Here is a 26,428-nt window from a genome sequence, read left to right as displayed (position 1 = left end):
AAGCTTTATGGCAAAGTTACCTTAAATTACATTACATATTGCTTTTAATTGAGCATGGACAACCTATGAATGCTGGTGTCAATAACTTTCAATTATTATATGGCAACGACAGTACAAGCATTCTGATTGGCTAATGGGCAGTCATGCCAGCCGCGCATTGACGTCCTTGCCGGTCTGCGGTCTGATAAGTATTCGTATTGCCCTCCAGTGACGTCATCTTAAAAATGAGCGATACCATGTACCATGTACTAAACATTACATCCTTAAAAATTAGCGATATATCAACAGCCATGAGCATGTAATTATAAGTATTGATAGAATCAGGACTCCTGTTATGAAATTATCTGAGAACAGGAAACCAGTTGAATGTCGTGGAACCATGTCAGTTGAAGAATAAAGACTCAAGAATTTGCGAACATTTTGATATCGGTAATACTTTATAGGACTTAGTACAGGTCAGTACAATTCAGAAGCAGCGAAAATGTGTTATTGGAAGTGATGATGAAGATTTGACTACTATAGTTTGAAAACCTTGTGTTTAACTGTAAATTAAAGCCATTTAATCTGAGCCCTGTTGTCCGTTTTCTATTGATCATTGTAACTGAGTTAGCAAGTCATTGTTTGCTAGGCAACACCTGAAACACACTGTGTCGTGAGAAGACTTGAGAGCTGAACAAAACGACATGTTTTCTATTTACAATTACCATTTATTCTCAAAATTAAAAGAGCTAAAATGCCATAATAACTTACTAACCTCAACCGTTCGGTCGTTCGGCTTTGCCGTATCAACCTCGCCATCGCTCGGTAGATACGTTACAGCCTCAGTCTGATATGTCCCTACATGACCTCACTCTCGGTTAGTAAGTAGTTAATACTGACACTGTCACAGAATACTTAATGGTTGAATTATGCTTCATATTTAAGTCCACGGTCAAAGACATTTGAATTGTCCTACATCCTTTCTGCAGTTCCACAGGCCTGCATATTAAAAGCAGGCAGACTTAGTATTTCTTTTCTGGACGGCAAGGGAGTGGACATGAGCTTCAGTATCTCTTGTCTGTGGTTTGGAGCAGGTATGCAGGGGATGCGGCTCCAGTCCCGACCCACTACTATGCCATCATCACCAGCTGCACCGAGACCAACCAGACTGCAGAGGCCTGCGAGGGGCCGCTCAAGGTCTTCACCTTTATCCTGCCCCACAGGCCGGACAATGACGAGAGCTGCAATGTGAGTCCTTGCGCATATAGCCACACACATGCACACACACACACACACACACACACACACAAAATCACACACACACACAAACATCTCGGTTATAGATATAACCTCGGTTCCCCTAGTTAGGGACCATATGTGATTGACGGGAAATGACCTGTTCATTGACCAATCAAAGTACTTTCTATTCACGCCGGAAGGCCGAATTGCGGCAAATCACCACCCTGAGCCCGCCCCCTCAGGTGCCTATATATTGAAGGTGACTATGCTGCTCCACCTCTGAAGACTCTGAGCCTTTGAGCCTCCAGAAGAAACACACGCACTGTGCACGCAACCATATCACATCTGGTCCCTAACTCAGGGAACCGAAGTTATATTTGTAATGTTCCCTATCGCAGTCGGGACTGCGATGAGATTGACGGGACCGTGTCTAATCCCGCGTGCAACAGTGTCGGCCAATATACATATACACACGCCAACCCATTCGCCTTGCTCTCATAGAGGTTCATGTGGCGGCGGCAGTGTGTCTCATAATGGGAATGAATTCAATATAAGAGAAACGGAACCACCGGCCCCATGCTTATGAATACTTACACCCATCTGCGCCGTCCGCCTTTAATCCATAAAGGGATACAGTCATGCAGTCAATAAAACATCGCATGTTGCATGTGATTACAGATCACTCGCCTGCAACACGCTCTGCAGGAAACCGGGCTCCGCTGATGACAAACTTGTATAGGACAAAGTGATAGCCTCCACCAGCCACCGGGAGAGGCTCGACTTTGCCAGGGGTTTGCCTTTGGCGTTTGCACCAAAGCATACGAATAACTGATCCGATTGCCTGAATACACCCGTGCGCTCTACATGAAGGCATTGAGCGCGCACTGGGCAGAGCCTGTGCAAGCGCTCCTCCTCCCCTGATGCGAAAAGAGGGGGCGAGCATACAGCCAACTCAATGACCTGGGCAGCCGTTGCCTGGTTAGGGTTTCAGGCCGGAAACCGTAGGGTGGCCGGTTCGATCCCCGACCAGTAGGAAAAATGTGGGCGGGGGAAGTGGTAGACCACTGCTCTCCCATGCCCACATCCACGGCTGAAGTGCCCTTGAGCAAGGCACCTAACCCTGATCACTGCTCCCCGGGCGCCGCCAATGGCAGCCCACTGCTCCGGGTTAGTGTTACTTCACTTCACTGTGTGTGTTTGTCACTTCCCTGGATGGGTTAAATGCAGAGGTTAATTTCAGAGTGTGTGTGTCTACTAGAGATGCGCGGTTGGCGGTTGCACCCGCAGACTCCGCGGTTAAACCGCGGATCGGGCGGGTGACGTGACAAAAATTAATTCAGTTCAATTAAATTCGGGCGGGTGGCGGTTTACCCAACGAAATTCAAAATATCTACACATTGTTAAATGTCGTTACCTACATCCAAGCACATTTTTAAATAATCAAATTTTCATCAGGCAGTAAATTGGCCTAGTTCCGTGTATGCATACAAAGCAAACAAAGGAAGCAAAAAAGTTCAAATTAAGTGACGATGCCTATCATGTCGCGTCTCTTTGCAACGCCGCAAACCTGCAAGCTATGAGTCAGCTGTCAGTATTGGAAGAAGCCTTACCGTGTCGTAGATGAAACTGCCTGGGTTATTTTGTTTCGTTAGGCTATTAGTTATATTTTAAAACAGCCAGTCATTGTAGCCTACCACTCGTGGAATAAGGAATTTCAAAGAGATGATGGAGTGATTAGACTCAGAAGTGACATTGGGCATTGGCAGCGCGAGATGTTCAGAACTTCTAGCTCAGTAACATCACCAGCTAAGAAAGAAGGTAAGAAAAATAGTCGGAAAACTTTGATTTGCAAGGCAAGCAGGCAAGTGTTGGGGATGTTACAGTATAAAGCCTACAATGCGGTGAAATTTCGGAATTAGGCTAACAGACTCTGCGTTTCCTTCTAAACTAAAAACAAGGCTATTTTACCATATTAAAATGGTGTACCAAATTGCGTTTTATTACAATGATAAAAAAGTGTAGGCCTACTAGCCTATGGTAAGGTCAGGTTTGCCGATGTGCTTGGCTATTTTAAAGTTTCTCCCTGAGCATCGATCGGAGACAGACGTCACTTCACTGATAATATTCTGGGGATAGGCTACAACATAGCCAATAGGCTTTCATACTAGGGGCTTTATCCTTTAAATATCTTTGCGGCATTGGATCAGTCTCCTTTCAAGAACAGGCAAGAACTTTCTAGCGCCTATACCTAAAAACAACAGGCGGATGGCGGGCGGGTGCGGTTTTGAAAATTGGTCAAAAAAATTGGTGCGGATGGATAGCGGACGGATCATGCGTTTTGTGATGCGGTTGCGGATGAAATAATAGCCCATCCGCGCATCTCTAGTGTCTACACCACCTCTGCCATAGAGAGGACTTTCACTTTAACTTTTCACTTTTTTTGGTTACGAAACGGAGTTGTCACTACTTTGGGTGTATATGCTGCGTTAGGCCGCAATACTACCCTGTCCCCGGCAATCGAAAACTGAATGCACGATGGGCTGACAGACAGCGCTTGCATGTCACCAACGCGCTTCGCTGACACTAGTGCCAGGAGCAGTGCAGTCTTCCAAGAAGCAAACTTTAAGTCCACCGTTTCTAGGGGCTCGAACGGAGGACCCGTGAGCGCCCGTAACACCACTAGCAAATCCCAAGAAGGCAATAGGTGCCTGACAGGCACTCTAAGGCGCCTTATTCCAGCCATAAAGCGCCAAGCAAACGGATGATTACCCGGAGATTTGCCGTTAATGCCAATATGGCAGGCGGAAATAGCTGCTAAATACACTTTGATTGGAGCGCACCCCTCCTTGGCGATTTATGTAGGCCATGGCGGACATGTTGTCTTTTCTGACGAGAACATGACGCCCGCTTAGAATGTGAATGAAGTGTCGAAGCGCTAGGAATATCGTTCGCAGTTCCAACACATTTATATGTGACATGGCTTGGGTTGATGACCAGAGCCCGTTCACAGAATATCCTTCGCATATCGCACCCCAGCCTGTAGTGGTGACGATAACGCGGCTCACTACTGCACCCAGCGGAGCCGCTTCCGAGAGGAAATGCGGGGATCGCCATACGGCCAAGGCCTGCCAGCATCTGCGATCCACTGTGATCAAGCGAAACTTGTCTCTGGCGGAGTCGAGTTTCAATAACAGATACCACGCCTGGAATGGACGCGTCTGAAGCATCCCGAGGGGGCGTGCCACTGCTGCGGCTGCCATCAATCCCAAGAGCTTCTGACAGCGAAGGGATGAGACCTTCTGTCCTAGTTTGAACATCTGCACGCATTCCCTGATAGCATCTATCCGTGCTGGCGACAGACACAACGTCATTGAAACGGAGTTTACTGTCATGCCTAGGAAGGGCACTGCCTGCTGAGGACGCAGCGAGCTCTTTTCTTTGTTCAGAACAAATCCGAGGCGGTACAGGTGTGCCACCACAAGATGGCACTGCCTCTGCTTCTGAGCGAGAAGCCAGGAGCCAATCGTCCAGGTAGTTGAATAAGCGAATGCCTATTTTTCTCAATGGAGCGCTGGCAGCCTCTACGCACTTTGTGAATACTCTCGGAGCTAGGGAGAGACCGAATGGACGTGCGTGGAACTGGTATGCTACCCTGCCGAATGCGAATCTCAGATACTTGCGGTGTCTGGGATGAATCGGAACATGGAAGTACGCATCCTTGAGATCTAACGTGATCAGCCAATCGCTCGGCTTTATGAACTGTATCAGCCGGCGTGGAGTTAACATTTTGAACTTCAGCGGCATGAGAGACTTGTTCAGTATACGTAGATCTAATATAGGGCGATAATTCCCGTCCCTCTTGGGGACGAGGATATACTTGCTGTAATGGCCTGAGCTTGCATTCTCTGGCGACACTACTTATAGCCCTTTTCACGAGTAACGCGTCTATCTCCTGTTGAAAGAAATGTGCGCGATCTCGTGGCACCCGTGATTGAATTACACTCGTAAACCTGGGCGGAGGCCTGGCGAACTGAAGAGTGTAACCTCTTGAAATAGTTTTCAGCACCCAGGGCGAGACTGCGCATGCGCACCAGCTCAAAACGCAGTCTGCCAGCCTGGGGCTCATATTGAATTTGTCGGCTACTAAGCCGCTCATCACCAATCTGTCTAAACCTTATTCTGACCCCACTCCTAGGGAAGAGGGTGAGATCTGGGGTTTCCCTCTCTTGGTTTGAATAAAAAATTGGTTTTGCGAATGCAACGGGTGCATCGCGGGAGGGGAAAAGCAAACTTGTCTTGTGTCTGCGCCTAACGGGACAGTGTCGAGAACATGGGAATGTAGTGCTTGTGGGAACATTTTAGTTGTGCTGGACATGGGGTTTACATGAGCGCATCTGGCGACTTTCCCAGGTGGTGGCGGGCACACCATCTCCCCACCCTTTTGTTTCAGGGGGCGATGAACATCAGGGCCCCTGCGGTCTGCCTCGCCCTCTCGTACCACGTCGTGTGGGTTTATGCTTGGCCCCGGAGCTTCTCTGTGGTGCTGCTGTTGCTGCTGTGGCTTAGCAGGCTGGGCCGGTGGCCGGAACGGGTTCTTGTTCCAGCCGCGGCGCGCGGCCACCTTAGCTGGAGGAGCTGGGGATCGGAACCCACTCCGTTTCACGCCCTGTACCGGTGTGGTCTGTCCTGAAGAGGACATCGGCTCGGAGGTGCTCGACCGAGGCATCCATGACTGAAAAGCCTCACGGCTCTTCTGCTCAGCCTCGAACTTGTCGTTCATGGCCCCCACCGCATCTCCGAACACGCCCTTGACGCTGACTGGACAAGAAGGAGTGGTGCTTTCTCCCTGTCAGAAGGCTTGGCCAGGGAGAGCCACAGGTACCTCTGTGTCGCCCCAGCCCCTGCGACGAGCATCTGGTGAGGTGGAGAGACAAATCCGTTGCTCTCCATAGCTCCTCCACCATCTCATCATCCCTCAGACGAGCTGCGAGCTCCGTGAGGAGCTTGGTTTGGTAGCGTTGGAGCAACGCCGCCGTGTTCGTGGAACACGCGGACTGCCCCGCAGCCAGGTAACCTTCTCGGCCAGAACCTCCATGTGACGAGCGCTCTTGGTGGGTAGCACGGGTTTCTGGCCAAGTCGCATCGTGGGGGAAGCAGGGGAGAGATACCCTGCAATGGTGTCCTCCACCGGCGGAAAGGAGAGGTAGCCCTTCTCTTTCGCACGGTCAACGCGGAGATACTCCGCAAACCCCGGGACTGGAGCGCGCCCTGAATATGGCGCAGCCCATGAGGTCTCCAACTCCTAGTGAACCTCTTCAAAGAAGGGGATGTTTGAGGAAGCTGGCTGCGGTGGGTCACCGTAGTACTCTCCGTCCAACAATGCAGAACGCACGCTGGGCGGAGGGGGGAGGGGGAGACCAAGCCGGCTCGCCGCCCTCACCGCTACCTCGTGTAGCTGGTGACCCAGGTTCCGGGAGAGTGCCGTAGGCTTCGTAGCCCTCGCCGCGTCACCATGTCTGTGTCCGAGTCTGAGTCCTCGGAACGAATCCGCCAACAGACTCCCTCCTCTGGCGTCGACGTCCAACTCGTCGAGCTGGAGGTCGAGCTCAGATAGCGGCTCGGCGGCCTCTGCAGTCACCGCGACTGCGGCCACCGAGCGTGCTGGGGAAGAGCAGGAAGACCCAGAGGCTACCCGAAGGAAACCACCAAGCCCACTGCTGCTTCCAGGGCGAGGGGAGCCTCATCCGTCCGGGGACACCACCCCGGACGGCACAGGCTTCGCCCCCGGACGCAGGTCCTCTCTTTGCCATAGAGAGAGGCGCTTCGTGACTCTTGCCGTCGTCATTGCGGCACAGAGCGCACACGCCGGAGGTATATCCCCGGACAACGCCGCCTCAGCATGCCCCCTGCCGAGGCACAGCGTACAGTGAACTAGCAAGTCGAAGACGAGCGTGGTCACCAGCTAGACAGCAACTTGCTTAAGCGTAAAATATCCTTGTAGCACTCAGAGCTAGTAAGGAATAATCCAACTCACCAACTCGAAAGAGTAATAATGCACACAAAGACAAAAAGGATACGCAAAGCGTGTAGAGTTCTTAGTCGATAGTCCGAAACCTCAAAGGCGAAGGTTCGAAAGAGGTGGAGCGGCATAGTCACCTTCAATATATAGGCACCTGAGGGGGCGGGCTCAGGGTGGTGATTTGCCGCAATTCGGCCTTCCGGCGTGAATAGAAAGTACTTTGATTGGTCAATGAACAGGTAATTTCCTGTCAATCACATCGCAGTCCCGACTGCGATAGGGAACCATACATACACACACACACACAAACAGAAACACACACACAAAGTATACAAAGTACACGCACACACAGACACATAAACTGTATACCTCATGTGTTTTTCTACCTCAGTCTATTTCTGTTTCTCTCTCTCTCTCACCCACGCATGCACACACACACACACATACACACACACACACACACACACACACACACGGTGCAACACCAAACACCCTCTCAGTCCCCCTGTAGACGTTTCCTCTTCTGAGGATTCCCCTTCTTGGAGAGGCCCTGTAAAACCACTAGAATAAACACACACGTCTTACCCGTCTCAATACTCTAAACAAAATGACAAGGAGGTATGAAATTCGAGTGTAAACATTTGTATTTCAAACAAGGAGAAGGGCAGCAGGTTGTCATTGTACGGTTCAACTCAGATGCTGTTCATTGCGTGTGTACAAAGTAAACCCTTATTGGTTCCTGGCCTTTGTGCTGCTCTTGACCCACTGCTGATGATGGGGAACTGGAATAGTATTTCAGTTCAGTGTGTGGTCCCAGTTCATAGGGAAAAAAACACTGTTACCTAAGGCCTAAAAACTTTATGTGTATGCCTTTGTTTACCTGAGACTTAGCAGGTCATTATTCAAGATGCAGCTCGATAAAACTGGCCTTATAAACAATGTAGGAAAGCACTCAAGCACTCTGGAGTCATTGCCTTTTAATGGCCCGGGAAACCCTTTTAATGTTTGAAGACATGCAGTCTTTGTTTTAAAGAAAATAATTTGCTAAGAGACCTTAAACAAAGTACAGGGAATGTGCAGTTTATACAGAATATTTAATACTCTCCTTATTATGCATTATGGCAACACCCACTGCTCTTTATAGCAGCAACACACACAATTGAATAAGTCAGCTCAACTAATTTTACACATATACACTTTAATATGTCAGCCCAACATTTTTAACACTTGTACACTCTAATATGGCAGCTCAACTTATTTAACACATACTGTATACACTTTCATATATCAGCTCAAATTATTTAACACATATACACTTAAATATGTCAGCCCAACTCATTTAACTCCTAGTTCTGGGTTACAAAGTCTGCCATAGCTAGAAGTCATTATCTGGAAATTATCTCTGATGATAACAAGCAAAAAAATAAATAAATAGATAGCTGTCTTAAGGTGAGAAATTCTGCTTCTAATTCAACCCTCCCCTTCCAATATCCACCCGGCTGACCTCAAACAGATGGACCCCCCCTTATAAGTCATGGTTCTGTTTAAGGTTCCTTCCTGACTAACAGGGAGTTTTTCCTTGCCCCTGTTACCATTGTGCTCGCACTAAGGGGGTCCAGGCTCTGGGCTCTGTAAAGCGCCTTGAGACTTTTTTTTGTTCTGGCGCTATATAAATAACATTTAAATTCATTAAATTAAATTGATTGGACACAGTTGTGTGTTGCATTTACTTGGTATTGATTGGACACAATTGTGTGTTGCATTTACTTGAAAGGTAGTTTGCTACTAGGTAATGTGTGAGCAGGCAGTCTGCTGTGTCACTGAGGAGTGGCTCTTAATCAGCAGACATCCTTTGACCTTTTTATATGGGAAGGACCTAATGCACCTGGTGGCAGAGAGAGTTGATGGTTGTTTCATGGAAACATTTCCTTCCATCCTACTTGTGTAATGTTACTTTTCTCTCTGATGTTATGTGGCATCTACTATGTGGTAAATGGAGTTGGATTCAATTCAGTTTATGGTCAAATCTAAATCTGTAAACATAATCCACGTATCATGTGTTAGTGATATATGCCATGGTATCTATATTTATGAGAACAAATTAACTCAGTTATCAAACGTGCTTTCAGAATGCTGTCAAGGACTGCCAATATGAAAGTGCAGTACCTTGAACGAGCCTCTCAAAAGTCAAGGTGAGTTCCGGAATGGTATTATGGCAGGTTCCTGACAGCAAGCTCATTGACACCAACGAACTTCAGCCCTTGGGGGATACCCTGCCCTGAATGTGGCTTGCAATTGGTTGGAATGGAGCTTTCAGGACGAGCATGAGGGTGTGGGCAGTGGGGTTTAGGGCCAGAGCCACACCACAGCGCTAGTGATTTAATGTTGTAGGAGATGGAGGGTTGGCTGTGTCTCTGTCCCTAGCACTTGCTTCTCTGACCTCTGTCTGACTCACCTGACCACTGACCCCTGTTTGAACTTCTTTTGTGACAGAGCGCGGAGGAGGAGTCTCGCTGGGTGGAGGAGGTGCTGAAGACGCACACGGCACGTGTGCGTGATGTGGAGATCCTCGTAGGCCTGGACTTTTACCGCGGCACCACACAGGAGTACACAGACGTCCTCAGCCTAAAGACTTACCTGCACACGTTTGAGGGAGAGATCTAAAGAGAGATCTAAAAAAAAAAAAAACCTGCCACGCCCCCCCCCCCCCCCCCCCCCCCCCCCCGGCACCCTGATGTCCTCTCTCGTTCTTGCTCTCTCATTTCCCTTTCCTCTATCTCTGTTTCTCTCTCTCTTGTCCTGATACATCTCTGATGCCTAGGTGTATATTTTTGTACAATTTGTCATATTTATTATTCATTAAAAAGAGAAAATAACAATACTGTGCCACACTTTAACACTAGTTCCCATAGAATTTTCTAGAAGATTAGAATGTGTATGAAGTAACATTTATCTTACATTTGTCTTGTATTTCACCTGTATGAGCAGTTGTGATTAGGATCATGTGAGCGAGTGTGTATGTTTGTCTGTGTGTTTGTGAGTGTGTTGAGAATTGAGATGGTAATAGGATTGGTTGCAGGACATTTTAGCAACACTTGCTTGTGAAGAGTGAAGAGGACACTTTCTCCTATATGCCGTTCCACTTACATTCTGACAGTACCATTTACATTCTGACTTGCCATTGTGTAACTGCTCCGAACTTGAACTTTTTACTCAAACTGCCACCTCCCATGATGCATTTCAGTCCAAATGGAACATTGTCATGGACCTTTGTCTCAAGGAAACACCTGAGAATCTCATACACCCTTAACCCTTCCGACATGAAACCTTACTGTGATAATAAACCACATACCAGGAGTTTTCAATGGCTTGAAACAAACGTAAAGAAACAAATAAATATAGATCGATCTGTGTAGCTCCCCTATTTAAGATACTGTATCTATTAACATGTGGCATGGTTTTGATCTGAATAAATTCATGTAATGTCAAACATTTCATTTTGAATCTTTTATTATATTCTTTTGACAGACTATATGACCTTTTTGTCAAAGTTGTGCGATTCAACAGTCCTGCATAATGTAATTAGTAAACTTAGTCTCCTGTGATGTGGAAAGGATATGAGGCCAAATGACCTCATGATGCTGTCATTAAAGGTTTTTTCTGACCATCAGTAGAGGCCCTGGACTGGACAGAATTCAAATTGTATTCTGTCAGACTAGACAAACTCCCAAATTTAAAACAGACTTCCAAAGACCATTTCAGTTTCAAGGTTGTTTGTGGCCTGAATGCATTCAGTATATGTCTTGTAAAAGTCTTCTAAAATGCTGCTCCATTTTCCAGTTGCTCATGAGATTTTGACTACGGTATATGTAAGGGATAATGTATAGAACGCAGGTCATTGTCGGGAAAATAAGCCCCGACAGGGCGAACAGCACCCCGACGCAAAGCGGAGGGGTGTTGCTTCACCGTGAAGGGGCTTATTTTCCCGACAATGACCGGCGTTCTATACATTATCCCGCTTGTTATACGGCTAAAACTAAAAAAATAACTTAACACAGTGTGTCTTTTTACAATGTATTTGTTTTTGTTACTATACGTAGTGTTAAAAAGCAGAGAAATAGTTCGCCAAAGACGTTGAACTTCAGAGACAGTTGAACATTCTTTAGAACACAGCTGCTCAACCGTCCGCTGAAACTCCCTTGATAAGTTACCGTACTACTTGCGGAGTGCTACGAAAGATGTGAATCAGAGGCAAAAAGGCCACTTTCCTTGACAGCGGTCATTAAGTGCATAGCAACGGTCAGTTATCGGAAAATAGTTGACCGCAGAACGTTGGGAAGCCCCATTGAAGTGAATGGAGCATTCTACAGCATTAAGAAGAGCCGTGTAATAAGAAAATATATTTTAGTTGGTCCTTAAAGATATACAGATTTATTATTTAACCAAACAGCAAAGGCCTCTGATAGATATCCAGTTTTAAGATTAAATATATTGTTATATAACTACAATCTCACGGGAAACAAACGTAGACTGCATGTTCTTCACTGTTTTGTTAAATCATAAACTTGATGATCAATCATATAACTATATGACCATTAGTTAATGCTATGTGAGTTATCAGTCTGTATCATTGATTCTTTGTAGATGTTCCAGACTATGTTAATATTTACCATCCAGAGTCCATAAAGAGGTCAATTACTTGTTGCAAATGTGTGAATGTGTGTGTGTGTGTGTGTGTGTGTGTGTGCACGCATGTGTTGTAGGGAATATATGTTTCTGCCTTTTTATCTTCATGTGCATGGATCCATATACAGTAAATGGTCATGGAATGAGTGTATGTTTATGTTTATGTATGTATTTATGTGATTCGACATGAATACACATTTGTGGATATGTGTGTTTTCACAGGTATGTATGTGTGGGCGGGGATGGAAAGAGGGACAGAATGGTGGTGTCTGTAATGCATGTGTGTCTGTGCGTGCGTGCGTGTGTCTGTGTGTGTGTGTGTGTGTAGGGGGTAGACAATCAGTTACCTGGATAAGGTAACTTTCAGAGTCCAGCATTTCTAAACTCTCACTCAGAGCAGGGTCGTCCTTATCCAACACCAAGCATGGCCTCGAAGCGTGATTGCCTGAAAAAGAAAAAGAACATCATTGTAAGTACTGCAATAAAGTAGTGTACATCTTTGTACTTTTAGCCTGCATTTGATTTGGATTCTTCCAAAACAGATTTTTTTATGTCTGTATGCATCTGTTTGCATGGTGCATCTGTCCTGTATTATGGTGACCTGTTTTATGGTTCAAATGTAATGGATAGGGTGGGTAGATGTCTGGAATATGTTAGTCTTGCTTGAATGCTGAATTTAATTTGAAGTTAAAGCAAGAAGAAGACTTGCGTGAGCAAAGTGGTTGTGCCATAAGCAGTTTTTAAAAGAGAGGATGCTAAATTGAATACTCTATGATTGCTATTACTGATGCTGTTCAGAAATTGTTGGTATAAATGTCTGTATTTTTGCTTATTTATTTGTTATTTCAACACAAAGTCATTAATACGTATACTGGACTTCATAATTCCACCATTTCAGTCTCCTCAGTTTCAGCGCTGATATACTGTACCTAACTATAGGCAGTCATTGTTTATCAGTGACACTGATTTCTGAGATCCATCATGTGGATAACACAGTGTTCAGTTCAGTTCACTGTCAGTTCAGTTCACTCTGTGTGTGTGTGCGTGTGTGCGTGTGTGTGTCTGTGTGGTATTGTACATGGTTGTGTTCAGATAGGTGTTGTATCGGTTGCCATAGTAACCATCATCTTGGGACTCGGACTAGGATTGGGGCTTCAGTTGGAGGACTGTCAGAAAAAGGGTAAGCCTTTTTTTCACGAACAATGTGACACTTTTTTCAGTTCTTACAATGGTCACATCCTTCCAGTGGTCTACAAAAATGTGTTGCAAAAAGCCATCAGATGACTTCTGGTTTATTACGCAACATTCCACCCGCAGGGTGACCTCAGGGCAGTGTGTTCAATTCATACACAGACTCATATTTTGTTCTTTTGTTTATATCTTACTTCCTGACCCATACATCTTTCTCTATGACAGACCCTGACTACAACATTCTCTCCCTTGTACGTCGCTCTGGACAAAAGTGTCTGCTAAATGACTTAATGTAAATGTAACAAATGAGTAACTGATAATTTTACAACTTGAGTAACTGACAATGTCTCCTCTCTAACTTCTTCAGTTGTCCACACTTCCTGTAAGAACCGTTGCTATGAGCCTTTGGATGAGGAGGATATGACTAGTTGTCGGTGTGACCAGCAGTGCCACACTAGTAACAGCTGTTGCTATGACTTCCAAGACATCTGCCTCCAGCCAGGTGAGCTCTCCTTTGTGTCCTCTGATGATGCCAAGAGCTTAAACACAGTATGTTTGCTATCACCTGTTAATTCCAACAAAGAGAACTCTGAGATCTTGTCTTATCGCTGCAATCAGCTTCTATCATGGTGTGTTATAAAACAACAATGGACCTCTGACACACCTCTTCAGTTCTTCAGTAATGGTCATCGACTCCTGATAAGGCTGTTGATTGGAACATGTCTCGAAAAGGAACAATGACAAGTAATCAAATAAAAACAAAATGAGCAACGTTATTTTTTTGTAACGGTTAACTTGGCCCACCTTTTGCTCTTTGTGTAGCCCAACAATGGGAATGCACCAAGCTGCGATGCGGGGAGAAGAGGTTGGCAGAGAGCAACTGCCTCTGCTCTGATGACTGCATGGGTGCAGGAGATTGCTGCACCAACTTTCAAAGTGTCTGCCATGGTAAAGGGCATACATGGGGGGATGATCCCGAGCATCCAATTCACATCAAAAATGTCTTCACAGAATGAACACCCAATGCATTTCTGTTATTCTTATTCAATATCCTGAGTTCTCACTTAATTCGGGATTGAGTGATTCCAGACTGAGGCCTGTGTTGTTTTTAATGCAGGTGAAAAACCATGGGTGGAAGATGAGTGTCCTGACATGGCCCAGCACAGCTGCCCTGCAGGGTAGGCCTGCCATCCCTCCCACTTATTTTCTCTTTTTTTCTTTTTCTCTTTTCTTTGCCTGACTTTTTGCCTTTTCCATTTTTTTCTCCCCCCTCATTTCCTCTGCTTGCTTTTTGATCACTTTCTCCTCTTCTCATCTTTGCTATTTCTTCCCTACTGTTACTTTCAGATTTTTTCTTCCCTGTTTAACTTAGTTGTTTGTCTCCAGTCTTTTACTCCTCTTGTCTTCTTTTTTCCCCGTCACAGTTTCAAAAAGCAGCCACTGCTCCTTATTTCCTTAGATGGGCTCAGAGCAGAATATCTCCAAACTTGGGCTTCCCTGATTCCAGTTCTGGATAAAATGAGTACGTAATGGTGCAAATTACCCACATTACAATCAACCCAACCCTAATCCACCCTGCTCCTCTGACACACATCCCGTTTCTTTTGTTGGTCTCTTTCCTCAGAGCAATGTGGCATCTCAGCACCATTCATGCAGGCTGTGTTTCCCAGCAAGACTTTCCCTAATCACTACACCATTGCAACAGTAGGTCAATAGTTCAATTATAGTGGTATTTGCTTCACATCCAATAACACTCCTTACCACAAGCCAGTATTGCAACAACAAAAAACTACAATGGAACAGGAAAGCCGATATTGCAAAAAAATAATTCAATGGAACAGGAGAAGCCAGTATTGCAAAAAAAACTAAATACAATGGAACAGGAAAATGAGTAATTATGACTATCCCGTTTATTTTCACTAGGGTCTGTATGCTGAATCCCATGGTCTAGTGGATAACAGCATGTATGATCCTGTGTTTGATGCGTCGTTCAGCTTGTCCAACACGGAGAAGGACAACCCTCGGTGGTACCTGGGTCAGCCGGTGAGACCTCCCACTCTTTAATGGCAAAGGATACCAACATTTTGTTATGGCGTAGGCCAAAATATTAATGACATTTTTGAATAATTATATAATAATCATGAGTCATGAATAATAATAATTAATCAAAAGACCAAAAAAGACCAAAAAAGATGGCTCTTTGAGTCTAAGACTGAGTTGTATCCTATAACACTTGAAATAACCTTTTAATGTTAACGAAAGGTTGCATTATGTAGAAAAGATTTTAGACAGTTTTCATTATTGTCTTGTAATCACTTGTTTTTCTGTACTTTAATGGATGTATATTGTGCTATTATTAAAGGGGATTTAGGCACCCTGCTCTGTGTCGTGCCTTATAACGCCCCCTAGCTGTAAACCACTAGCCTGGTGACACCAGCCTACGTATTTCCGCCTGAATTGATTTCAAGCTCATACTCAGTCTGGCCCAACCCCATTGACAATCGTCTCCAGAACTCAAAATTTTGCAGGACCAATCAGCGAACAGTTCAGAGCTGTGACGCAAAACTCGCCTTGGAGGAAAAGACACGAAAAGCTATTGGAAAAGTTGTCTCAACTCTCGAGAACATCAGAAAATTAAAAGGAGAACAAGAGTATTTTCTTGTAAGTTTTATGATTGGAAAGGACGTCGTAGCTCTTCTCCCAACTGGCTTTGGGAAGAGTTTACTCTACCGAATGCTTACTAAACGTTGCTGATTGGTTAAGGGAACTCCAATGATTTTAAACCTCAAGATAAGCACCCGCCGATCTCGGAAACCAAAATGCATTGGGTTGGCCCAGACTGAAAGACGGAATGAAATGGAGTCACAGGCTGGTAATGGCCAGGCTAGTAAACCACAGCCTTTTGGGGCGTATTGCTTAAATCTTTAACCTCCACAGATCTGGCACACAGCCATGTATCAAGGACTGAAAGCTGGAACATTCTTTTGGCCTGGGTCTGATGTCAAAATCAACGGAAGTTACCCCAACATATATGTACCATATGACGGGTACTCCACAAGTCATGCAACACCGTTTCCACATTTATATCCATATTTCTAATACATGGGTGATGGCTTGAAATAACCTCAGACGTTTTTTTTTCCCAGCAAAGTGCCTTTTGAGAAAAGAGTCTTTACTGTTCTGCAGTGGTTGCGTTTACCAGAACATGAGAGGTACTATAAATAACTTTTATGTTAGTGATATATGACAAAAACATATGACAAAAATATAGTAACAAGTAATTCATAACTGTCTCATCTCATCAACTTTGTCAGGCCCGATTTTTACACCCTGTACTTGGAAGAGCCAGACAAATCAGGGCACAGTTATGGTCCAGTCAGTGGAGGGGTAAGGTGCAACCTACACAGGTCATTTCAGGCTATTCAAGATTTTGTCCATTCACATTTAGTGATTTTGTGATCCAGCCAAATGATCCAGGTTTGTACTTCATTAAAGGCATATCTGACTGCTTACAGTGCTAACAGTATCAACAACACAACTAGGTGCAATCAGATATACCAACCATGCTTACAGTATCAACAGATTCAGTCAGACATACTAATCCTATTTACAGTATCAAAATTCCTGTTTACAGTAGGCTATTGATTGATATACCAAGGATACAGGATACAGTTCTAACTCACACATAACCCTAATCCTGCCAAAATCCTTAACCTCCTATTTTTCAAAAGACAGTAATGTAATTAAAACTAATTTGCCAATCCATGCAATTAAGTTCTCAACTGTGCAAATTAAGTTGTATGGAAATGATAGTTCCCAGATTTTGCCAAAGAATGAATGAGTGAAATAATAGTAAATCAACAGGCAACAGGCAGTACAGACAGTTTCCAAACAACTGCTTAATTGAAAGCATCTGTTGAACTGTTAACAGCAAATCAATTTCAATCAAAATCAAGTGTTTTAAGTGTGTAGTTCCAGATGTGCTTGGACGCCATTTCAATCACATGTGAATACACACGCAGAACATATAATTATAGTTGTTATTCATACTACCAGCTGTAACTTTGTGTGGTCTATGAATTCTCAGTTCTCAATCAGAGTCTGTGTAAGATGCCCACAAGGACCATGTGGGTCTAAAGGACAGCTCACGTTCAAATGACAGCAAGGTGCTTTCAGCTCATAACTGTGGCATTTTCCTGGCACTGCCACAACACAGGCACTGCGTAACAAACGCAGATGTTCCGCTTTTATATGACTTTGTTAAATGCTATTACCCAACTGGTTTATCAGGTCAGAAATCACACATCAATTCTTGTGACCTCTTTTTATTGCTCAGTTTTACAGTAACAAGAACGGCTACACTTTGTCAGTGCACCATGAAGCAATAGTGACTTTACCGTATGCGTGCCCCTCACCAGGGATTCATGACAGGGTAAAAGTCTGGTGTTCTCGTGAGATAACGACTGACAAGTCAATAATGGACCAACTGCAGAGAGTTTTGGTCCAACAACAACTTTATTGTGGAAGAAATCCTTTTTGAATTTAGAATTAAAACTTGAAACCTTCCCAGCAGAAGTGTAAACATTCGAGTGAGGACCCAACTCTGAGGAAAGGTAGAGGCTCTAAGAGGCAGAGTGAGTCCCCCCCCCAAAAAAAAAACACACAGCTAATAATACCCAGTGAATACATGCCTAACTGTACAGTGAGAAGATACTGCTGGAAGTTTAGGCCAGCACTTGGGCAGAAGAGTTACTGAGGGACATCTTATTTTCCATTTAGTTTGACACGAAAAGAGAGAAATCTTGACCGAGGCAAGGAAGGGAAGTGTGGTCTCGCTGACCACCTTATTTCTCAACTGCGGAATGTTCCTGCAGCCAAGTTCAATCGAAGTATAAAGTTTTGTTTGGACAATTCATTCTTTAAAAAAAATCTCCATTACATTTCTTTCAAGGAATGGAGCTGACGTAGTATGGCACAGATTACTGTGCCAGACTCTTTAAGATATGCAAATGGAAAGTTACGAGAAATTGTTTGGAATTTGCTTTATCATATTATAAAGCGTGATGAAGCATAACTGTGAGTAGGCATAACCAAATACCAATGAAATGTTTCTCAGTTACCGAAAGACTTTATTATAATTATCATATTATAAAGTGTACTGTGAGTGGGCATAACCAAATACAGTACCAATGGAATGTGTCTCACTGCAACCATGATTCACTGGAGGCAAATTGATAGAGAAATATAATGAGGACATTGGGCCTCATTCTCGACCTTTTTCTGTAATTCTTCAGAAATGTTTCTTACACGACTTCGCAAAAACAACGTAAGAGAAACGCTTCCGCTGCATTCCCGCACGCTTGAAAATGTGTTCATAAGCAGCCGAAGTCTTCTCAGCTGGGTTCCTTCCGATTAGCTTCTTAGATTGATGCGCGTTCTCGTGAAAGTGGATTTGCATACATACACTCCTTATTAGGAGACGCAATTTTAGAAACGTGTGCTGTCGCAATCTCCCGAATCCACCTCGTAACAGGTGTTCATTAATAAGGTGGAGATATTGTATAACGTTGAACGTCCGAAGTCCGTAAAACACATTTAAGTAGTCACTTTTTTAGTTTTTTTTTATCGAAAAATAGGCACCATAAGTGTGAAGACCGGTCCCAAGTAGGAGTATAAGTTGTAGTCCGTCTTATCGTTCGAAATGGCCACCATAGGGGTGAAGACTGGCCACCAGTAGTAGTATAAATTGCAATAAATTCATTCTTTAGTTCTTACAGATTGACCTTAGTGTTTATTTATTTATTCACTTACATTTGCAGTGTTCATGTCATTCACTATCAGTCTCTTAGCAGACGCGGCCTTTGTCCAAAGTGACGTACAAGGGAGAGAACAGTCAAGCTACGAGCCATATAGACCTGTAACAATAAACACTACCTCGTATAATTATGACTATAAATGTGAAACGTAATTGTTAATGATCCAAATATTCTCGTATTTATTATTATCATAATTATTTTAATCCAAGGATGTCTGTAGAGTTGACGTGAACGCAATCACCAACGGGTTCTCACAAATTCGCCGTTAACCCTTTTACTGTAACGGTGGGTGTCCACGGGGCGACAAATCGTGTCGCTCTCATTGGGATGGAATGGAAGCGTCTTGTTGCCTGCCGACAACGGCTGAGGAAAAAGTCGGCTCTCCTGGCTGCTGAAAGTTGGGGATTTTTTAACTCTATGCAAATGAAGGCGACTTGCTGCCTGCTGAGAGCCAATCAGTTCGGCGTGTGGGTGATTTGGAAGTCAGCGTAGCTCATAGGGGCGGGAGTAATCAAACATTTTGAACAAAGATGGCGGACATCGGGACTCATTTACCGGGACATATTTTATGTGAATAAAGGTTATCTACACGACTTGTATACGTCTAATCGACTCGGTTTGTTGTTTATATGCTACACGAATGCTGTGAGGTCAAACATAATATTGTAGGTCTTAAATTAAGCTCTAATTAAGCTCTCAACTATTAGTTAGCTTGCCGCTAATACTTTGACCGAAACCCCATTGAAAAGCCATTGTAGCTAGCTAGCTGCTAAATATGTTACAATACCATGTTTTCGTGATTGAACTGGCTGATATATATGGTTTAGATAGAATAAATTCACAAATTACAAATTAAAGTAATCAGCGCAACATCTTAACTGAACTATTACTGTTAGCTTGCCGCAAAAACCCATTGTAATTAGTGGCTAGCTAGCGAGCTGCTAATAAGTTTCATATACTTGGAACATTTGCTACAGCCAAACTGAATTTTCTGACCACGCCCCCCAGGCAACTAAACGCATACCGACTAAACGCAAGACATGTCGCCCCGTGGACACCCACCGTAATACGGAGTTTTTTCAAATGTCATTCCTCAACGCGATTCCTCAAATAACCACAAGATGGCCCGTGGAACCCCATTTGAGAAGATTCCGGTAGAGTTACGACTGCTATTTCGAGTTCTGAAAGTTGTCTGAAGTTCAGAAGAAAGCACAGAAGAAAAAAATAACGAGAATACAAATGTTTTCATAAATGTTTCCGAAGTGGAGTTCCTTCTGAAATCCTTCGGAAAGTCTTCCCAACTGCTGTCGAGAATGAGGCCCATTGTTTCCACCATAGCACTGGGTTTAAAATGATGCCTTGTATTTACCTGGCCTTACAGCTCATCACAGCCATCCAAGGGGTAGACAAGATCATCGGTCAACTGATGGATGGCCTGAAAATGCTGAAAATGACTCAGTGTATCAACATCATCATCGTAGCTGATCATGGTAAGACATTTTGTGGGACTGTGAAGCAGTGCTTCATTAAACTGCTTAATCAAAGTAAACAGCCAAATTCATCAGGTCTCATAATCTTGAGCCTCATTTGTGTAGCACAAAAACATGTACAGTAATATAAAACCACTTTAAAGTGCCATGTCGATAAGAAAACATCGAGGATTTTAGAAATACATATGATGCAAATCTGAATTTAAAGGATGAATGTCGTAAAGAAGACAAATGGCCATTAGAGTTTAATGGAGTGAAGAGGACACTCAAATAACTTCAGTAAAGGCCAAATGATATGTAAGGGATAATGTACAAAATATACCTAGTACTATCTGTCTAGGGGAAAACACTTAGGCCTGTGGTTTTAGGTGACCAAAATTTCAAACAATACACATTACATTCTGGACTAAATTAAAAATTCAAACCAGACGGATTGACTTGAATTAGTTATTTTTAAGGAATGGAAGATATCAGCTGTGACAGAAAGGAGGTGCTTCAAGACATGATTGGTGACATCAGTGACTTCTATGTCAGCGAAGGCCCGTTTGGGAGAATTAGACCAAAGAACAAAGATCGGCCCTGTACGTGAATATGAACTAAATTCCAGACAGTATTTTTATTTATTTGCTTTTTTTTTGATGAACAAAACTCTAAGTAAACATTATCTTTGTTTTACCAGTTGACTCTGCCAGGCTTGTGGCTAACATGACAGTAAGTGGATTACAAATGTTGACTTGATCCTTTGTAAACACACTGAAAAGTACATGTGTAAAAACACTGGAAAGCCCCTTATATTGCAACCACAATATCACAAAATAATAGCAATTATATTGCTATATCATTGCAAAATATCTCAGGCACATTGAAATTATCTAAATATTTAGCTCTTACAATGTTTTTTTATTGTATATATGGTGTAAATAGACTTATTATATTTCATTGTTTATTATTTTTTGTTTCGGTAATTCTCCAGTGCAGGAAACCCAATCAGAAGATCAAGCCATACCTAAAGGCTCATCTGCCAAAGCGCTTTCACTTTGCCAACAGCAGACGTATCGAGGATGTCACTGTGATGGTTGAACCTAAATGGCTTTTTGAAAGGTGGTGCTCCTCTCTCTTTTTCTTTATTTCTTCAACTTTCACTTTCCGTCCTACTACTTGATCTTCTTGCTGTTATCTCTCATCTCTTACTTTCTTTCTTCCGTTCTTTCTCCCTCTCTCTCTTTCTTCCTAAATATTATAGATTCAGGCAACCTTCCATTACATACTGAAACTGCAGCACATTTGAGCAGTCCACATTAAAAGGTTTGATTACTTTTGTTTGTTGGGTGATTACTCTGCAGGTATCCAGGGTCCCAGAGCTTTTGTTCTGGTGGTGCTCATGGATACGACAATGATGTTTACAGCATGCAGGTGTGTGAGGTCTTGTGTGACAATATGAGAAACAAATGACATTACATTATTATTATAACATATTATATTACATAATACATAGCATTGCATAACACAGCATGTGTTTGCATCTTTTTCTCAATGAGCATAGAAATGTCTTAAGGTCTGAACAAATGGTGTGTGTTGATGTGAACAGTTTCTGTTTATGTGTGTCAGTGGATGGTGATAAGACTCCATGCTGATTGTAAACCCTTGGACTCTATACTCGTGAGTCACTTATAATGTCTGTTTTTCACAGGCCATGTTTCTCAGTTACGGGCCCAAGTTTCTCTCCCAAACAGAGGTGGAGCCATTCTCCAACGTTGAGTTGTACAACCTCATGTGTGGTAGGTCATAAAGTCCCCTTTAAACTGTTATCTTAACAATGTACTTTGTTTTTCGTGTATGGTAAAAAAGAAAAAAATGATTTATAAAATGAAGGTCATCGCAACAAAACAGTGCCCTCCACCATAATAGGAGAGCACATGACCACAGGGGTTTTTGCCAATCGTAAATCCCAGTTTACTGTTTAAAGTCAGGGAAAAGTGTCATCACCCCGAACCCCTCACTGGTCAGGTACTCACATGGGAGTCAAAACTGAGCTTAACTGACAGTGTTGTAATTCCCACAGATGCGATGGAAATCTCACCGGTGAAAAACAATGGCACCCATGGCAGCATGAACCACCTCCTCCGGAGGCCCTGGTTCACCCCACAGCACCCAGCGGAGCAGGCAGGCCCTGGCCAGTGCCCTCTCCTGACCCTCGACCCTAGTGATGATCTTGGCTGTGCATGCCCTGCACTGGTACATTGTTTCTTAACCTAGATTTGTTTTTTGTTTAAAAACGTGTTCCTTGCTATAACGTGCTCTGCTCAGAGAAAGAGCACAGACAAATAGGAAACACATTCGAATCAGCAGGGTGTGCCCTATAATCACACACACAAACACACACACACACAAACACGTTCTTCATCAATTACACTATGTCATGACTGTTGGGATCATCAGCACATTACCCCTCTCTCTAGCTAAGATTTTCTAGAGGGATGAGAAAACCATGTGCAGATATATCACAAAGCACGCACATGCACATGTGAAGCAGACCCACTGCAGACCACTGAGAGCAGATAAATATTACAGAGAATGAAAGGCAGGATTCAAAAGGTATATGTTAAGTGCAGGTTTTAAGGTTTAACGTTTAAAGTGATACATAAATTAACACTTTTTGATCAAATCAAAAGGCTAGCTAACAGCGCTTATTCACATGCTAAACCATCCTTGCCCACAGGGCATACAACCTTAAAGATGAACAGCAGTGATTTTACAAAAGAACACAATTTCTTGCTTGCCAGGACTAAAACATATTCATTGAACCTGATGAGTGAGAGATTTGTAGGCAAATCCTGTTAATTGTTAACAAATTACAGCAGATGAGGACCCGACGCATCAACTGGCATCATAACATTAAACTGTATGTAAGGGATCATGTATGGTCTGCCGGTCAGTATAGGAAAATAAATCTAGACAGGATCGACGTCTTTTTAAGTTGCTGCTTCCTGGCTTCTACTGAGAAAAAAATAGTTCTTCATGCAAATAGAAATTTAAAGACTCAGGTGTTGTATAGCAACGTATTACTTGCTGCGTATTACACTGAATTTCTGTCATGGAAAGTGAATGGACTACTTGCAGTATGATATGAAAGATGTCAATTAGAAGGCACTAAACTTGTTGCCAATGGTAGCAGTAATTCATTTTTTTCTGCAGTTATTATAAATAATTATTATATGACAACGATAGTAAGAGAGTTCTGATTAGCTAATGCATGGTCTTTCCTCCCGAGTATCGCCCACTCAGGGGCCTTAGCGGGCAATACGGAATTGTGACAAAAGCTCAACAAAAGTAAATATTTCTATTTAGAATTTGTCAGGCTTTACTCGGGGATCGAACTCCAGTAGATGGGTTTGTGAATCACTGCTTAGCCAGGTGAGCTATTAAGAGGACCCAATGGCAGGATGTAGTTCTTACCTTGATTTCTTTATTATTTACAAAGATATTCTTCCAAGCAGCAATGATCCAAAAACACAGAAGATACTTCCAAAACCGAGGAAACGAACAAAAAGGTTTAAGTCCAAGATCAGGTGCAGGGCAAAAGGCCAAAAACGAATTAAATACAAAATGTAGCTTTCAAGCGAGCCTGAACGATAGCTACCTGAGGGAAGCTTCACAAGCCAAGAAGCAGCTTGAGAGCTGCAGCAAGACACCAACCCGGAACTAGTTAAAACTAGGGGCACCTTAGTGCATGCGAGGGCTGCGTGTCTTGTACCAAGAACCATAAAGACACATGGGGACAAAAAAAAACAATCTTACGACTCGACCAAGGGCTGGGAAACTAGGCAGGTATTTAACTCCTGGCTAATCAAGGGAAGTGGCAATCACACATACATAACAGATGAGGACACACAGAGGGAAACCAGCGAGGGCACACAATTGGGAACAGGTTAGGGCACACAATAGGAAATGGGTGAGGGCACACAATCACAACGACGGCACATGTGGACACAAAACGAACATAGAAAGCACAAAGTCTGTTAAAAGGTCCTTTTGGCTCCAGGGGCCGCCAAATCGTGCCACGATCATGACACAATTACCATTTCTTTTAATTTACAAAATTAGCGAAGCGAACACTCTGATAGTGAGTTTTACTATGAAGATGACACAAAAGTTTAGAGATGACAAAAATTAAAACAACAACAACAGCCAGGAGGAAATTGAGAACTTTCTAAAAGCGAAGAAAAGTGCAAACACTCCGAGAAAAACAACAAGCGACCTGAAAATAATTCAACAAAAAATGCCATATAATAAACAACTTACCTTACCTAGACCGTTCGGTCATGCAGGGAAATATCAAACCTTGGCTTTAGAGTATCGACCGGGCGATAGCTCGATATTCAGTTTGATATTATTCCGGCATGACCTCACTCTCGGTTAGTAGTAGTAGTTAATATCAGACCTCCGAACGTTGGGGTGGCCAATTCAAATCAATTGATCTTTTTGAAACATTCTGAGAACCCCTTATAATAATATTGCTTTACAGGGTAATAACTGGTGTTTTGCCACCGGTTGCACAGTAACATTTTGACTGAAACATTTATTTTCCATACTTCCCAGCTTGCCATGTCCATGTTCATCATGCAGTGGGAGCAAGAGGTACATGATCACCATAGCTGCCTATAATACTAATAATAATACATTTTATTTATAGGGCGCCTTTCAAGAAACCCAAGGTCGACTTACAACAGTGACTAAAACATTGAATAATACATAATACAGCAACAACTTCAGTTGGCAGGACCTTTACAGGTTATAGGCCTGCCTAAACAGGTGTGTTTTGATGTGTGTTTTAAAAAGAGCTATTGAGTTAGGGTCAATGGCCCTCATTCTCGATCTTTTTCTGTAATTCTTCAGAAATGTTTCTTACACAACTTCGCCAAAACAACGTAGGGGAAACGCTTCCGCTGCATTCCCGCCGGTTGAAAATGCGTTCATAAGCAGCCGAAGTCTTCTCAGCTGGGTTCCTTCCGATTAGTTTCTTAGATTGATGCGCGTTCTCGTGAAAGTGGATTTGCATACATTACATTTACATTTACATTTAGTCATTTAGCAGATGCTTTTGTCCAAAGCGACGTACAAGGGAGAACAATCAGGCTAAGAGCATTAAAAAAACCTGGTGTAACAATAAATATTGCTTATAAAACGACATAGAAAGAATAAAAAAAGAAGTGCAGGCCTGTTGCTGCTTAAGTGCAGGTTGAGCCAAGGTGCCAGTTTAGGAAGAGAGGTGCTCTTTGAACAGTTGGGTCTTCAAGAGTTTCTTAAAGGTAGGGAGGGACGCTCCTGCTCTGGTAGTGCTAGGCAGGTCGTTCCACCAACGTGGAACTACAACTGAGAATAGTCTGGATTGCCTTGCTTGCACTGGGGGCAGTGCCAGACGACGCTCACTGGATGAGCGCAGCGTCCTGGGTGTGACATTTGCCCTTACAAGAGCATTTAGGTAGGTGGGAGCAGACCCAGTAAGCACTTTGTAGGCAAGCATAAGTGACTTGAATTTGATGCGAGCAGCTACTGGCAGCCAGTGGAGCTCAGTGAGTAGTGGGGTGACATGTGCCCTCTTTGGTTGGTTGAACACCAGGCGCGCCGCTGCGTTCTGGATCATCTGTAGTGGTTTTACCACGCATGCCTGCAGGCCCGTTAGGAGGGCGTTGCAGTAGTCGAGGCGGGAACCCACCAAGGTTTGCACCAGGAGCTGGGTGGCATACTGGGTTAGGTACGGCCTGATTTTGCGGATGTTGTAAAGCGCAAAGCGGCATGACCTCGCGACAGAGGCAATGTGGGCTGTGAAGGTTAGTTGGTTGTCAATAATGACCCCGAGGTTTCTTGCTGTTTTGGATGGAGCCAGAGATAAAGAGTCAGTCTTGATGTTGATGTTGTGATGGATGAACTGTTTGGCTGGGAAGACCATCAGTTCTGTTTTGGCCAGGTTCAGCTGAAGGTGGTGGTTTTTCATCCATGTGGATACA

At 43.6% G+C, this 26,428-nt stretch overlaps 2 protein-coding genes across 2 annotated transcripts in view; both read left to right on the top strand.

Moving 5' to 3' along the window:
* Nucleotides 1–9,901, top strand: part of enpp2l (ectonucleotide pyrophosphatase/phosphodiesterase 2-like) — a gene marked incomplete at its 3' end in the record, with an annotated part of 30,171 nt that extends 20,270 nt beyond the window's left edge. Inside the window, exons 24-25 of the mRNA XM_080838019.1 lie at nt 1,071–1,227; nt 9,731–9,901. Coding sequence (XP_080694145.1) covers nt 1,071–1,227; nt 9,731–9,901 — 328 coding nt within the window. The remainder of the gene's footprint in view (nt 1–1,070; nt 1,228–9,730) is intronic.
* A 2,446-nt stretch (nt 9,902–12,347) lies between these two features.
* Nucleotides 12,348–26,428, top strand: part of LOC308364162 (venom phosphodiesterase CdcPDE) — a gene marked incomplete at both ends in the record, with an annotated part of 28,939 nt that continues 14,858 nt past the window's right edge. The window contains 18 exons of the mRNA XM_080837180.1: nt 12,348–12,392; nt 13,016–13,103; nt 13,482–13,616; nt 13,937–14,062; nt 14,232–14,292; nt 14,539–14,636; nt 14,739–14,818; nt 15,038–15,157; nt 16,052–16,161; nt 16,261–16,326; nt 16,429–16,501; nt 20,312–20,420; nt 20,879–21,001; nt 21,100–21,131; nt 21,394–21,521; nt 21,764–21,833; nt 22,111–22,198; nt 22,483–22,655. Coding sequence (XP_080693306.1) covers nt 12,348–12,392; nt 13,016–13,103; nt 13,482–13,616; nt 13,937–14,062; nt 14,232–14,292; nt 14,539–14,636; nt 14,739–14,818; nt 15,038–15,157; nt 16,052–16,161; nt 16,261–16,326; nt 16,429–16,501; nt 20,312–20,420; nt 20,879–21,001; nt 21,100–21,131; nt 21,394–21,521; nt 21,764–21,833; nt 22,111–22,198; nt 22,483–22,655 — 1,725 coding nt within the window. The remainder of the gene's footprint in view (nt 12,393–13,015; nt 13,104–13,481; nt 13,617–13,936; nt 14,063–14,231; nt 14,293–14,538; nt 14,637–14,738; nt 14,819–15,037; nt 15,158–16,051; nt 16,162–16,260; nt 16,327–16,428; nt 16,502–20,311; nt 20,421–20,878; nt 21,002–21,099; nt 21,132–21,393; nt 21,522–21,763; nt 21,834–22,110; nt 22,199–22,482; nt 22,656–26,428) is intronic.

This window comes from Sprattus sprattus, assembly GCF_963457725.1.
Source record: "Sprattus sprattus genome assembly, chromosome: 4".
Lineage (NCBI taxonomy): Eukaryota > Metazoa > Chordata > Actinopteri > Clupeiformes > Clupeidae > Sprattus > Sprattus sprattus.
Note: the sequence above shows the minus strand (reverse complement) of the source record. Positions and strands in the feature narration are given on the sequence as shown.